A 13,368-nucleotide genomic window follows, 5' to 3' on the forward strand; every position below is an offset into this window, starting at 1 on the left:
ATACCAGAGACAAGGCTTAAGTATACTTGGTCACAAATTGTTTTGAGACTCAACTTGTAAACAGTCAACAAAATCTGTAATACATGCTTTAGGCATTTTGAAAAGCCAAATACTACGTATTAGGAAACATTTAGTTAGAAAACATAGCTACTGAACTATTGTACAATTACAGCTAAGGACCATTTGTCTGTATGAGAAATAATAAAGAATTGTAGTTCACATTAAGATTCCAGTTCTAAAACCCTATATTCTTTCCAATCGTATTTTCTTGAACTTGAGAGGCACTTCATCCATGATGAAATTTTCAACCTTATGTGATGAATACAGTGAACATTTTCTCCCTTAGGAATCTCAAAAATAACACGCAGATATAATACATCTGTTAAAATGTCAGTTCTTCAGAAAAACAATAGCCTTCCCTTCCCACCTTCGTTCAATTATGTGTTTCATTTCAGAACTGTAAAAGTGAAGGAAAGACAGCTGAGCTAAGCGGGAAGCCTCCTCCCACTGTCCCACACTCTATCTTGGAAGGACTTCTACATTTACCATATGATACCATTTTCCCCTCACAAAGATTATTAGTAACATCTGCAAAGAAAAGTTCTGAGCTCTCAGAGTCAAGTAGAATGAGTTGTGAAAATGCTTCAATCGACTTCAGTCTTAAATAACGGAATTCTTTTGGCTCTAATCCTAACCTTTTAACAAAGCCCAACTTGAACTTAGCACAACAGAGGAAATCTTTTTCCTTGAAAGAAAGAAGCTCTCCAAGAAATGTGCAAAACAATTCACAGACAAATTACTAGCAGTTCCAGCAATGAGTGTTAGAATCAATTTCTTTTAATTACTCTGCATTAGTATTCAGCAAATTAAAGCTTTGCTGCCCTACCGTCTGATACTTCAGTACCAAAAACAGTTTAGTTAGAACATATTGGAAAACATTTCCTTCACTTTTCAGAAGTGCCAAAATACCTAATATGTCAAAATAACTCCCTGTAGTGCACTTTAAAAGCTATCTGAATATAAATTTCTCCCTGCTAACCATAAAAGGAAACCCTAGCTTTTCCAAAAACACTCAGGGGAGTCAGCCATGTAGATGCTAATGAATTTCACTGGAAATTGTGGAAAAGTTCTGAAAAGCTGCCGGAACTTTTTCAGATGCTTGTAAAATCCTTGTAAAAATTGTTTCAAAACACATCAGCATGACATCCTATCTGGAATTAAACCATTAAACAGATTATCTTCTGTCAACACCTTTCCAAAGAATGGCACCAAACAACAAAGCATGTTGACTTTCATCCAGATAAAATGTATACATATGTTAATTACATCTATCAGCTACACAGATTTCTCCTCTAGCTAATCTTTCAAATCTACAGAAAGTAGTTACACTCACCCATGCAAAAAACAGTAAATAGAAAGTGTCAAACTTTCGTACTTACAAAGTCTTGTCGAATGTCATTGAAGTCCTTGCCATACTTTTCCAAAGCCTCTTCAAATAAACTAGCTTCTGATGCTGACCACTCTTCCATTTCATCTCTACACAAGACGGGCCCTCCAAGTGGCACTAGAACACTGACGGCACTGCTCAAATCATAGTTGTGCTTATGCAGTGTATCCATTGCATGAAACTAGCAAGGAGAAGGAAGGAATAAAAAACTTATTTAAATAGAAAGCAGTCCATTTCAATTAATGCAAATTCAATATCTTATTTTCTATAAGCCACGCAAGAACCCCCAACTAATGATAAATTTAGAATCTATCTTGGTATCTTAGGCTTTCTGCTGTGTAGCATAAGGAAAATAAATTGTTTATTACTTAATTTGGGAAAGGCAATGCCTTAATAAAATGTTTACTAAAAATGACATTAGTTTATTAGTTCCTGCAAACTACTAGCAAGCATTTCTAGGGAATCTTTACTTGGCAGGAATTGATTCCAAGTAACTCAATAGAGACAGTGGCATATATTGACTAAGGGGCCATTTGCAATTAACAAAAATTCTAATTAGTAGTTAAACAGCTGCCCAGACATCTACGTGCTCAATATTCTCATTGTTGGGGAAGGAAGCCCTTTACTGATTTCATTATCATCATACTGAAAAACAAGCAAGATTTTTGTCCCTTGCTAAATTCCGTTGTCGCAGATGGATAAATGAGGTTGCTTTGTTTACTTAGTTTTCCTTTATAAAAGAGGAAAAGCAAAAATGAACAAGTTATAGCATTTCTCTTTGAAGATAGCACTGAATGCTTCCATCACTAACCAATGATGGGGAACATGCAAAGTAAGCAACTACATCACAAAACCACCCGCAGGGAAAATGAGCAACATACAAGAAGCCTTTCTAACTCAGCGTCCCAAAAGCCCCCATCACCGCAATCTTCAGTTGTGCTGAAGGAAGTATTAGAGGTATAAACCACAATAATGTGTGTGACTGCACAACATCAGTCTCTCACTTGTTTGTCCCACCAGAGCAATGAGCTGTAACTGTAGCACGCAATCTCTCACACAGCCCTAAACTCATCTTCTGAGAGAGGGCACCCAAAAACTTTCAGGGAAGGAAAGAACACTCTTGTATTATGTGTCAATATAGCACTTACAAGCCATTCCAGCTAGAATCACGAAATGGTTTGGGTTGGAAGGGATCTCAAAGATCATCTAGTTCCAAACCACCTGCCATGGGCAGGGACACCTTCCACTAGAGCAGGTTGCTCAAAGCCTCATCCAACCTGGCCTTGAACACTTCCAGGGATGAGGTATCCACTACTTCTCTGGGAAACCTGTTCCAGTGCCTCACCACCCTCAGAGGGAAGAGTTGCTTCCTTATATCTAATTGAAATCTACCCTCTTTCAGTTTAAAGCCATTGCCCCTTGTCCTATCACTACATGCCGTTGTAAAAAGTCTTTCTCCAGCTTTCTTGTAGCTCCCTTCTAGGTACTAGAAGGCTGCTAGGAGGTCTGTCTGGTGCCTTCTCTTCTCCAGGCTGAACAACCTCAACTCTCTCAGCCTGTCTTCATAGCAGAGGTGCTCCAGCCCTTGGATCATCTTCATGGCCCTCCTCAGGACCCACTCCAACAGGTCATGTCCTTCTTATGTTGGGGACCCCAGAGCTGGACAGAGTACTCCAGGCAGGGTCTCACGAGAACAGAGGGGCAGAATCACCTCCCTTGACCTTCTGGTCATGCTAGTTGAGCTTACAAATGTACAGCAAATAATGAATTCTCCTTGTCTTTTGACATCTCCTATGACTGGCTAAAGCCTTTTTCCAGCTTTTGATACACCTCTCTGAAAGCTATTAAACACAAGATTCTTGAACTGTTTTGTCTGCAAGAAGTAATGTCACTGTTATCCTACAATATGTCATTTTACTTATGGTTCAAGTCTAATTCACCAGCCTTGAGAAGATGCCTTTTAATATACATAGAAGTATTCTAATAGCACAGCATAATGTCCAAAATTCATAAACTACAGATTAGAGAATGGAAAATGAAATGACTTATCACTCAGGCAATGTGGGGAAATCAGGCCTAAAGACTGAACTCTTTCAGTGTATTGTGTTACCAAGGTTTAAATCTTTGTTTCAATTGCGGTCCTTGTGGAAAAGCATTACATACTGGACATTTTCCAAGCAGCTGCTAAATCTGGATCTATTCACTGATACCACCTTTCTTAAAAACAACAGAAGTGAAGAAATCAGGATCTTGCTCTTGCCTTATGTTAATTTTCCATCTATAATAAACATCTGATTCCATAAAGCTTTTTTTGGTATTATTAAAGAAGAGACTCAAAATGAACTCTGTGGATAAGTACCGTCTTCACTGAGCTGTTCTGTGACATAAGACCACTGACAAGTTCCCAAAAGAATACTTTGCCTTCTGCAGGTTTGTCAGCCCTCACCTGCAATCAAATTCACACACTGCAGTGAGTAAAATGTGCTAGCAAAAGCAAGATCAGCCTGAAGACATCACCAGAGCCCAAGACAAAAAGTCTTTACCCAAGGATGAGAGGACTGTAAGAAACAACTAGTAGATACCTGATATCCAAGGAGCACAAGGCTGGGAAGACCTGTCGTTGCCTCTCTGAAAGAGGAGCTTGAAGTACAGAGGAAGAACCACCCTTCTGTAAGAACTCTTGCTCAGAGTATACTGTCCATCATAGACAAGGGGTCGCACCAGAAGAAAGATATTAGCCACACAGAGAGCGGGAACTTCAAATCCCAATTTAAGCATGTGAAGGAAGAAACTATCCACCAAAAGCTAAGGAAGGGCTGCATGGAGCTGGGAAGAAAAGGAATGACAGGGCATCCTGCAAGCAAGTTGTAACACAGTTCCTAAATCAGCTGCAATTTCAGTAGTCCGTTAAATCTAGACTGAACTGCCTCCAAAAAAGCACTCAAACTAGAAACAGAGTATAGATTCTGTAATTCAATAATATTTTAAAGTATGTTTATTTTGGGAGACACGTATACGGAAGCCTAATAAAAATAATTAACAAGATGTCATTCAAAACGCAAAGGAAAAACTTGTTCATATTTTTCATTTTGAAGAAATACCCAAACCCAGATTTATGTCCTTACAGTAAAGTAGCAAGGATTCTTCCAAACACACCCACCACAAGGAGCAAGTGTTTCCATCAACCTGCTTTGCTTTAATGGCTCTCATTGTCCATTTATGTACTATGAAACATTTAAGAATCTGAAACAGGAAGACTTCCCAGTTTTCTTCTCTTCTTACAGACAAATTTTCATTATAAAATAAAACATTGCCTCTGAGAAGGCCAGAAATGCAAGTTTCAGTTGGTTGTTTGTCTCACAAGTCTTTACCACTGTAAGAAAAGAACATTTAGTATCTTCTAAGAAGGTAAACACACATTGTTTCATGTGTTCCAGTAGGGTTTTCTAAAAGCATTGGTAGTTTCCTGCCTTGTTTCATTACCTTCCCAACGTTTTCAAAATAAGGAGGGCCATGAAGATGATCCAAAGGCTGGAGCACCTCTCCTATGGAGACAGGCTGAGAGAGTTGGGGCTGTTCAGCCTGGAGAAGAGAAGGCTCCGGGGTGATCTTATTGCAGCCTTCCAGTACCTGAAGGGGGCCTACAAGAAAGCTGGAGAGGGACTTTTTACAAGGGCATGTAGTGATAGGACAAGGGGTAATGGGTTTAAACTGAAAGAGGGGAGATTTAGATTAGATATAAGGAAGAAATTCTTCCCTCTGAGGGCAGTGAGGCACTGGAACAGGTTTTTCAGAGAAGCTATGAATGCCCCATTCCTGGAAGCGTTCAAGGCCAGGCTGGATGAGTCTTTGGGCAACCTGGTGTAGTGGAGGGTGTCCCTGCCCATGGCAGGGGAGTTGGAACTAGATGATCTTTGAGGTCTCTTCCAACCCAAACCATTCTATGATTCTATGAAAGTAGCCTCTTGCTGTTAAGCTGCAAGATCTCCCTAATGTGTCCATCCACTGAGAATTTACTCATGTTTATAACCTAAGCATTTATTATATTATTTTTTTAGTATCAATTTTTTTACAGTCATCTCTAATTGAAACAACTAATTAAGAATACTAGAAAGCCACAGGTGTGGTGTACAGAAAGTGGCGTACAGAAATCCCCTTAATAGCACTTTGGCTGCAAGGGTCACCTGCCTTGCATTAAGAATACAGACAGTATAATTTTCTTGGTGTCATGCACCTACATCTCTTCCAAAGCGTAAACAAGATACACCAAAAGTTCTGCAAATGTCTGCACTAACTTTAACCACCACTCAAAATATGCTCCCGATTAACATGGGAACGTCTGAAAAAGTAACTACTATCATGACAAATGTGTCTTTTCTTAAATTAGAAGGAAGCACATCACCGAAGAGTAAAAGAGAAGGGTTTTAAAAAGCTGAGCGGGTAGGAAAATGAGATCAGACAGACACAATAATTAAACCTGGGGTGTCTCCTCTGGTGCCTCATTTTAAGATATGCCTTTCATTAAGTGTAATGGAACTTAATGGATCATTTGCAATGGAGAAACATTTATATGGCACTCAAACACTAAATGTATCACTTTATCAGCAGCACTGCACAGCTACTTTCAAACAAAAAGAAATTGCTATAAGGATGAATCTCTTCTATTAATCACTGAATACAGTAAGAAGGATGCACAGTGTGTGGGATTATCAAAAATTCTTAATCCAATTAAATCTTCATAAAATGAAAAACGTTTAAAGAACTACTTTGATGGAAAAATAAAGCATTTAATGTGAACAGAACTGTGTTGGTAAGGTCGTATGAGCAAGTGTGAAACAGAAAACTCATTTTGAGTATTACTGAAAACATTACATTTTACCACTGCCTTTATTAAACTGCTGTAGCCCAGACTAAATCAGTTTCCTGTTTAATAGCCTTTGAGTACGCTGCAAAATGTAAGAAATTAAATATTTTTCTCCTAATGCTAATGAATACATTTTGTCTGGAATCTTAAGAACTGCCCTACTGAATCAGATCACTCATCCACCTAGCCGAGCATGCTGTTCCTGATAGCAGCACCAAGGCATATTACTTACGGAAAATACACAAATCTAACCACAGTCTGAGGCCAATTCCCACTTCATTCACCAGCTTCTACAAACCTTGGGAATGAGGAATGCTACATGGTACACGTCTCCTCCCTGTTCTCGTCAGCACCCATGGTCCATAATTTTTCTAATCCCTTTTTTAACTTGCTGGTATTTCCCATAAAATTTGGTTTAACTAAATTCCAAGGGCTGTCTAGCCACTATATATGGCAGTACCTTAACTATTTTAAACTCATCCATTAGATTCAAGTATCCTCTAGTTCAAATACTCAAGTATCTGATGACTAGCAGATCTACTTTAGCCTTAGCCATAGTCTTTACAACTCTGTAAACAAATACTTAAAATAATAAACAACTCCTGCTGTTGTCTTTGGAAATCTAAGTCAAACTTGATTCTACGAAACAGATTTTGTTCTCAAAGTTCTCCTGGCACGCTATTATTCCTGTAGCACATCTTGTCATCTCAGTTAATATACAGAGACAAAACTTTGGTTTATAACATTTCTAACTTTCTCTAAAAGATAAAGCTGCACAAACTAAGGAAACATCCTAAGGACATCCTAAGTAATATGCTCTTCAAAAAGTTACATATTACTTAGAACATATTACTTCTATGATTCTATGACATCCTAAGTAATATGTTCTTCAAAAAGTTGCTTACAAAGTCTGGTTGCTTATACTTTAGAAAATTTACTGACATGCACATATACTAAGTACAAAATATTATCTAAACAATTTTCAAGCAGTTTTATTACCACATACTTTAAATAACACTATTCATCAATTATACTGAGTGAATCCCTACACAATATGTAGTATCCACCCTGCTGTGCAAATTATCACATATGATGATATCATATGTAAGTAGATTACAGCTGAAGTCAAGTGATTTACAGCATGATTACAAGAGCTGCACCAACATGCTTACAGAAAATGCATAGGATTATCTACAATACACACAGACACCTTCCACGCAGGTATGTAAAGGAAAACCGGTATATGGAGCACAAGGAATCTGGAGTAATAGATACTGCTGAACTCACAGATGTAAAAAAAGTTGCAGGTTTTTCAACAAGCCACCTACCAGTGTGATGTCTCGGGAAGCAGCAGCTGCACTCATGTGTAAACTAGGCTGTCTGACAGAACTACTGCAGTCCAACGCTCGAGCAAACGTGCCAACCGCACTACAACAGAGAAACAGCAGACAGTAAATGGACAGAAAGATTTAACCTCTTTTTTATTATCAGACTCAGTCATATCTATAAAAGCATTCTTTTAAAAATAAAAGTCACATACTTTTAAGATTTCAGATTTTAGCTAACAAAGGACAATTTGATTGATGAATCGCCAAGTACTGCAGTAAAAATTCTGACCACCTCCCCCAAATATAACAACCTACATATAAGAACAACGGTATGGAATCAAAAGATGTTCAAGAGAATTTTAATGTACCAATTTTTTATTAATTATGAAGTCAAAGACCTTACTCAGTTTGGGCTTTACAACCATGACTATTATTTTTAAAATTAAAAAGCCAAAATACTACTTAACAAGTTACGACACAATTAAAAAAGGGGGGTTCACCATGTTCTCATGAGGAAATTAGTAACATTTTATTCGCTTCAGTAATGTATGTCCAGTACTTCCATCAGTAAGACCAACAAAGCATATTAGCTTAGTACTAGGTACCTCCAAAATTGTATTTTTGTCACAGGTTTTATGTAATAATGAAATACCTGGATCTCTCAGCCTACTTAACAAAAGCATTTCAGCATTATCGAACTGGATACATATTCTCCACATTTTTACCTTTTTGTTGCACCTTTATTGATGTATCGTACACAGCATTTATTAGAGTTCCAGAGCAACAAAGATAAGGAATAGAGATGGAAAATTAGCATGACAGTGACTGTCCTGAACTGCAAACTTTTCTTGGAAGCACATCTATGATATAGCATACACGGTGAAGGGGAAGATGCATAAGAGAAGTTGATTAGGCTCAGCATATCATAGAGGAAATTAACAAAGATGCAGCCACACATGAAAAAGACTATTAATTAATAGAACAGAAGCTGCCCCAGGATCCAAGTTGCATGATGACTCTTCAGGTGCACTGTGTCACTATGACACTAGAAAAAATGATTTGTTTCAGTTATGACATAAGTCTTTCTAAACTGAAAGGTCCAATTACTCATCTAACATTCTTAGTACAGTGTAAGCCTCTGGACTAAGGACTGGAGTCTCATGCAGCCATTACACTCCACACAGGTCAAAGCACAGAATTATACCAATGAGGAATGTATTGACAGAGGCCAACCCACTGAAAGTGTCACATTACTGCATACTATAAACCCAATATTCAACAATGAAGTAATGTGCACCAAGATTTTAAATCACCAAGGGATATCCTTGATCATGGAGAAACTGGTAATAACATCTGTTACTGTAATTTTATATTGAAACTCAAAACATTTAATACTGAATGCATTTTTCAGTACTTTAAGAGACAGTTAATATTAAACAGCAGTGATTCAGGCACTCCAGGTATTAGCTGCTTAAATTTCTAAAGGCTGTGGAATAAATAAGTAATATTCAAACGTTGTTCCACAACCTTTGCCCCCTCTTTGCAGAGATGGCAAATATGTGACAAGAACATGCACACACATTCTATTTCCTTTTTAAAAAAAAAGTCTGGCAGTACATAAAGCAGTATTCGTCCACAAATCAGTCCCAAGAATACGGCTCTGTTGTGAACACATTTCCTGATAGTCAGTCAACCCCTTTAAACATGTTGGCATTGATAAGGGTTGTAGCTAAACAGTCTTTCCTGTGATCCTTCTGTTGCTACTGTTCAAACCAGCAAAGCAGCATGCAGTGTGACTGTATTTCCCTTCTGCTGCTAACTACTAGCTTCTTATCTTCCTTTTGCATAATTAACACTATTTTTTGACCATATTTCTAAAACAAAGTCAGAATATGCTATGAAAATTCCAAAGACTATGCCCTCGCAAGTCATTCTTGAGCACATCAAGCTGCTTTCCAGCTTTATAGGCTGACTGCAGAGCCCAAGCATATGTGAATTATGTTGCCCAGTATGCAAAGTCAAAATTAAGACACAATATAAAGCAACATTTATTTTGAACAAGTGATAAAGAGGGAAGAACTGATGTACTAGTTGACATCCCTTCCAATGCTGTAGTGAGTAGGAGAGGATCACAACTGTCAGAGGAATGCTGCATGGGACCGTGGGGTACGTGAGTGCAAAACAAATAAGAATGACAATAAAACACAGTGTGCCATTTTAGGGGGGAATGGACAAGAGTGTGTGTGTCTGCAGTTCCAGTTCACCTTTCCCTGGAAACTCTTGAAAAACAGTAAATTTTTCAGACAATCCAAGCTAAGTGTAGGAATTCTAGAGTGTTTGCTGTTAAATAGCAATTACTCTCAAAACTTAAGTGATGTACAGCGCTCTGTATAATCTAGCCACGCAATCCAAATTCAGTAGTAATTTTAGAAATAATTGAAATACCTTAATTTTTATGTTTTTCCATTATACAGATATGAGGAACATATTGATACAAAGGTCAAACATTTCCTTTGTCATTTTTCTTTGCATGTTTTTTCCTAATAATACCACCAAACAATTATTTAAAAAATGTTAAAATTAAAAAATAACTAACTAATGTCTAATTCCAGAAGACACAGTATTGTCTTCACCTACCTGCTACCAAAACAAAACTCTGTATTAAGCCAGCGCAGGCTAAACAGTCAGATCCCAACTACTCATTTTTTCTTTTAAGCAGACTCTTTAATGTAAATGTTCCTTTAAGTTTGTAGAATCCAAAGAATAACTGTAAATATTTAATTAGAACTGCATTTAATTCAATAATAACAATAATAAGCTCACATAACCAAAAAAACGTGCTCAGCAAGCTAGTCACAAATTAGTTATTCTACAAGTTATTACAGTAGTGAGACTTCAAACAGAAACCAACACTCCCCATGCCTCCCAAAATAAGTTAAAGCCAAAGGGCATACAGACAGTGAATTACACAGGTGGCAGAGAGATGGACAAGAATGGCAAAGAACTGGTGGTATCAGTGGAGAGATCCCTCTTTGCACAGGCTGTATCAGCAAGCAGGTATAACAGCTTTAATGGCTAGACCAAAGGAACCAGTGTTACATTAATCAGGTTTTCCTTGTTTTAATTATCTTAATGAGCAGAACCAAGAACGTTCTCTCAAGAACTTACAACGGAGATTGCAGATGACAATCACACAAACATAAATCAAGAAAATCTGGTGCCAGGACCTAAGACTATGGAATAAATCTACAAATTCAGCAAAACTCAGCAACACCTATGCCAAAACCCCTGACAGTGAACTCTCTAGCGATGAAATAGCTCGTCATCATTTTGTTGTGCTTGCGTGCCCCACATTTGTGTAAAACTTCACATTAGGTATTGAACACAGAAAATACATCGCTCCTAATTTCTTATAACTCAAGTCAGTAAAGGAAGTAATTGTCCATGTTTTTGCATAAGATTAGTATCAATGGTAGCCAATAAAATTATGAAGCAGCAAACACAAGAGACTGTCATAATACATTTCTAAAGATCCAATTGCTCATCAGTAACTAGTTCTGAAAAGGGCCATTATTTACCAGAGAAAATCTGGAACCACTGCCATTATACATCGGGATAAAAATATTCACTAGTCTACCCGGTAGCAGCAGCAGTTTGGCATTAAATCAGATACAGAAAGCCTGGGATCCAGGCCAGTAACTCTATTTTCTTCTACTTTGTATTCTCAAAAATCCAGCTGAGATGGAGATTGTTTTTAATTTGACGATGTTTATTTTCAAATGGATCACTTTTAGACATTGTTTCTCTGTTTCAGTGATATGAGATGAGCAATGGGTATACTCTGGACCCATCTGTTTAAAGTGAAACACCTCTGTGCCTACATGAATCTGAAAATTCACAATTTGCTTCACGCATTTGCAACTAATGAATGAGACCTTTGCCTCACCTCAGAGTTAACGTTCTTGAGGAAAATAATTAAGTGGATCTTTGGTGGTTTCCTACGTATTAGGAAAGCTTTTTGTTTTCCTTATTCCATCAATGTTCCACTTTACTACGAGTTGGAAACAGTCCTAAAAGACAACTTCTTAGACTGCTATCAATAACAGCATTTTACAAACAGCCAATTAACATCCAACTGCTCCTTAAGAGAGTCTCGTGATACTTAAAATCTTGGAAAGAAGAAAAAAAAAAATACTTCTTCAGTAGAGATATATGTCACCAGCAAAATATTAAAGTTGAAAAACATCCGTGAGATTTTTGCTACTGGATAATGCAAAATCTGACTTGAAGAACGTATCCATAGTAAAATGACTCTGTTCCAGAAGACACATTTTCCTTGCATTTCTAAGCAACTGTCTATACAGTGCTATGCTTCATTATTATCACTTCAGGTATTTAAAGCACAAAGGGAGATGACATGATAAACATGAAAAGTCACCTGCCACTATTCTTTCTCTGGAAGACTCTCAAAGTTAGGGTAGGGAGTGGCATTACATATAATGTCCCCTAAAGGCCACAACTAACCTTCAGTTTCATTACTAAATGAATAGAAATGGAACATATATGAAATCTTTATTATTCTACAGAAATAGAATCTGATACATACAAGTAGTTTAATTCACAGGATATGATTTAAGTCATCATCTGTACTCCATCCTGAAATTTCACAGCCACAGAGGAGATGATTTACAGCTCCCCAAAAGCAAGTCCATGAAAATGCTGCTGCAGAAATTTTTTCTTTTTAATGCAATAGATCAAAATTTATAAAAAACGATGCAAAAAGAAATTCAGGTCAAGTCTGAATTACTCATTTTCAAATTAATTTGGTCAAGAAGAAATACAGTAACACAAAATGCACAAAGGAATAAACATGTATCAGCCAAGCATATCAGACATACAGTATTTTTGATACTCCCAGTAAACTTGATGTGAATATATTTTTCCTTTTTATTACAAAACCATCTGCCTACCATCACATGCTGTAATTCACCTTGCTGGGAAACAGCTAGTTTTGCGAGTGCAGCACTGACATCAAGATTTTTCACCATCTTTACCACATAATTTGATGTTGCAATTCTGCCATTAAATTTCATTACGTCTTTAATGAACTCCAATCCTCTTACTACTTACCACCTAAAGAAGAGTCCAGAAGCACTCTAACACTGAAACTTTCAAATCAGTGATTTTTATGTATTTACTTTCACTGATGAGCTTTGGGAGTCTTGTCTACTGGCACTGACTACACTGAATTATCTTGCAAGAACAGAGTATTACTATTTGAGCACATTTTTATATGCTGTTACTTATTACTCTCAGTTGATGAGTGTATTCTTTTCTTCAATATGAGGAAAGACACGCTGCTAGTTGAAGCCAAGTTGTTCTCTTCGTCTCTGTACGATAAATTCGTGTAACAAATACACTTCCACATACCATGACCACTTATAACTAAATCAATAGTAACCAACGGAAAATGAATATAATCACTGCCCTAGAGAAAATGGAAAAGTAGAAACAACACAGCAAGGATCAAGCTCTAATTCAAAATGACTAACACATAATTTTCCATTCTTCTGCGATTTTACATCAAAAAATAATCAGGCATTCAAATTAAGAGAAATATGTTATGTTAGCCAGAGGTATGCAGTGCCATTTTAATTTCAAAGAAATCAAAGAACAAAATTTTAAGGTAGAGACGCAATGCTTTAAAGGCTATTTTAGTTAGTCTTCAA

General features: G+C 37.2%; 1 protein-coding gene across 1 annotated transcript in view; it reads right to left on the reverse strand.

Annotated features, from left to right (window-relative positions):
* Window positions 1-13,368, reverse strand: part of MTA3 (metastasis associated 1 family member 3) — a 143,031-nt gene that overhangs the window by 66,984 nt on the left and 62,679 nt on the right. Inside the window, exons 8-9 of the mRNA XM_086628920.1 lie at window positions 7,640-7,739; window positions 1,440-1,628 (exon numbers count right to left, since the gene is read on the reverse strand). Of these exons, the coding sequence (XP_086485046.1) occupies window positions 1,440-1,628; window positions 7,640-7,739 (289 nt within the window). The remainder of the gene's footprint in view (window positions 1-1,439; window positions 1,629-7,639; window positions 7,740-13,368) is intronic.

This window comes from Tauraco erythrolophus, chromosome 2 (assembly GCF_009769465.1).
Source record: "Tauraco erythrolophus isolate bTauEry1 chromosome 2, bTauEry1.pri, whole genome shotgun sequence".
Classification (NCBI taxonomy): Eukaryota; Metazoa; Chordata; class Aves; order Musophagiformes; family Musophagidae; genus Tauraco; species Tauraco erythrolophus.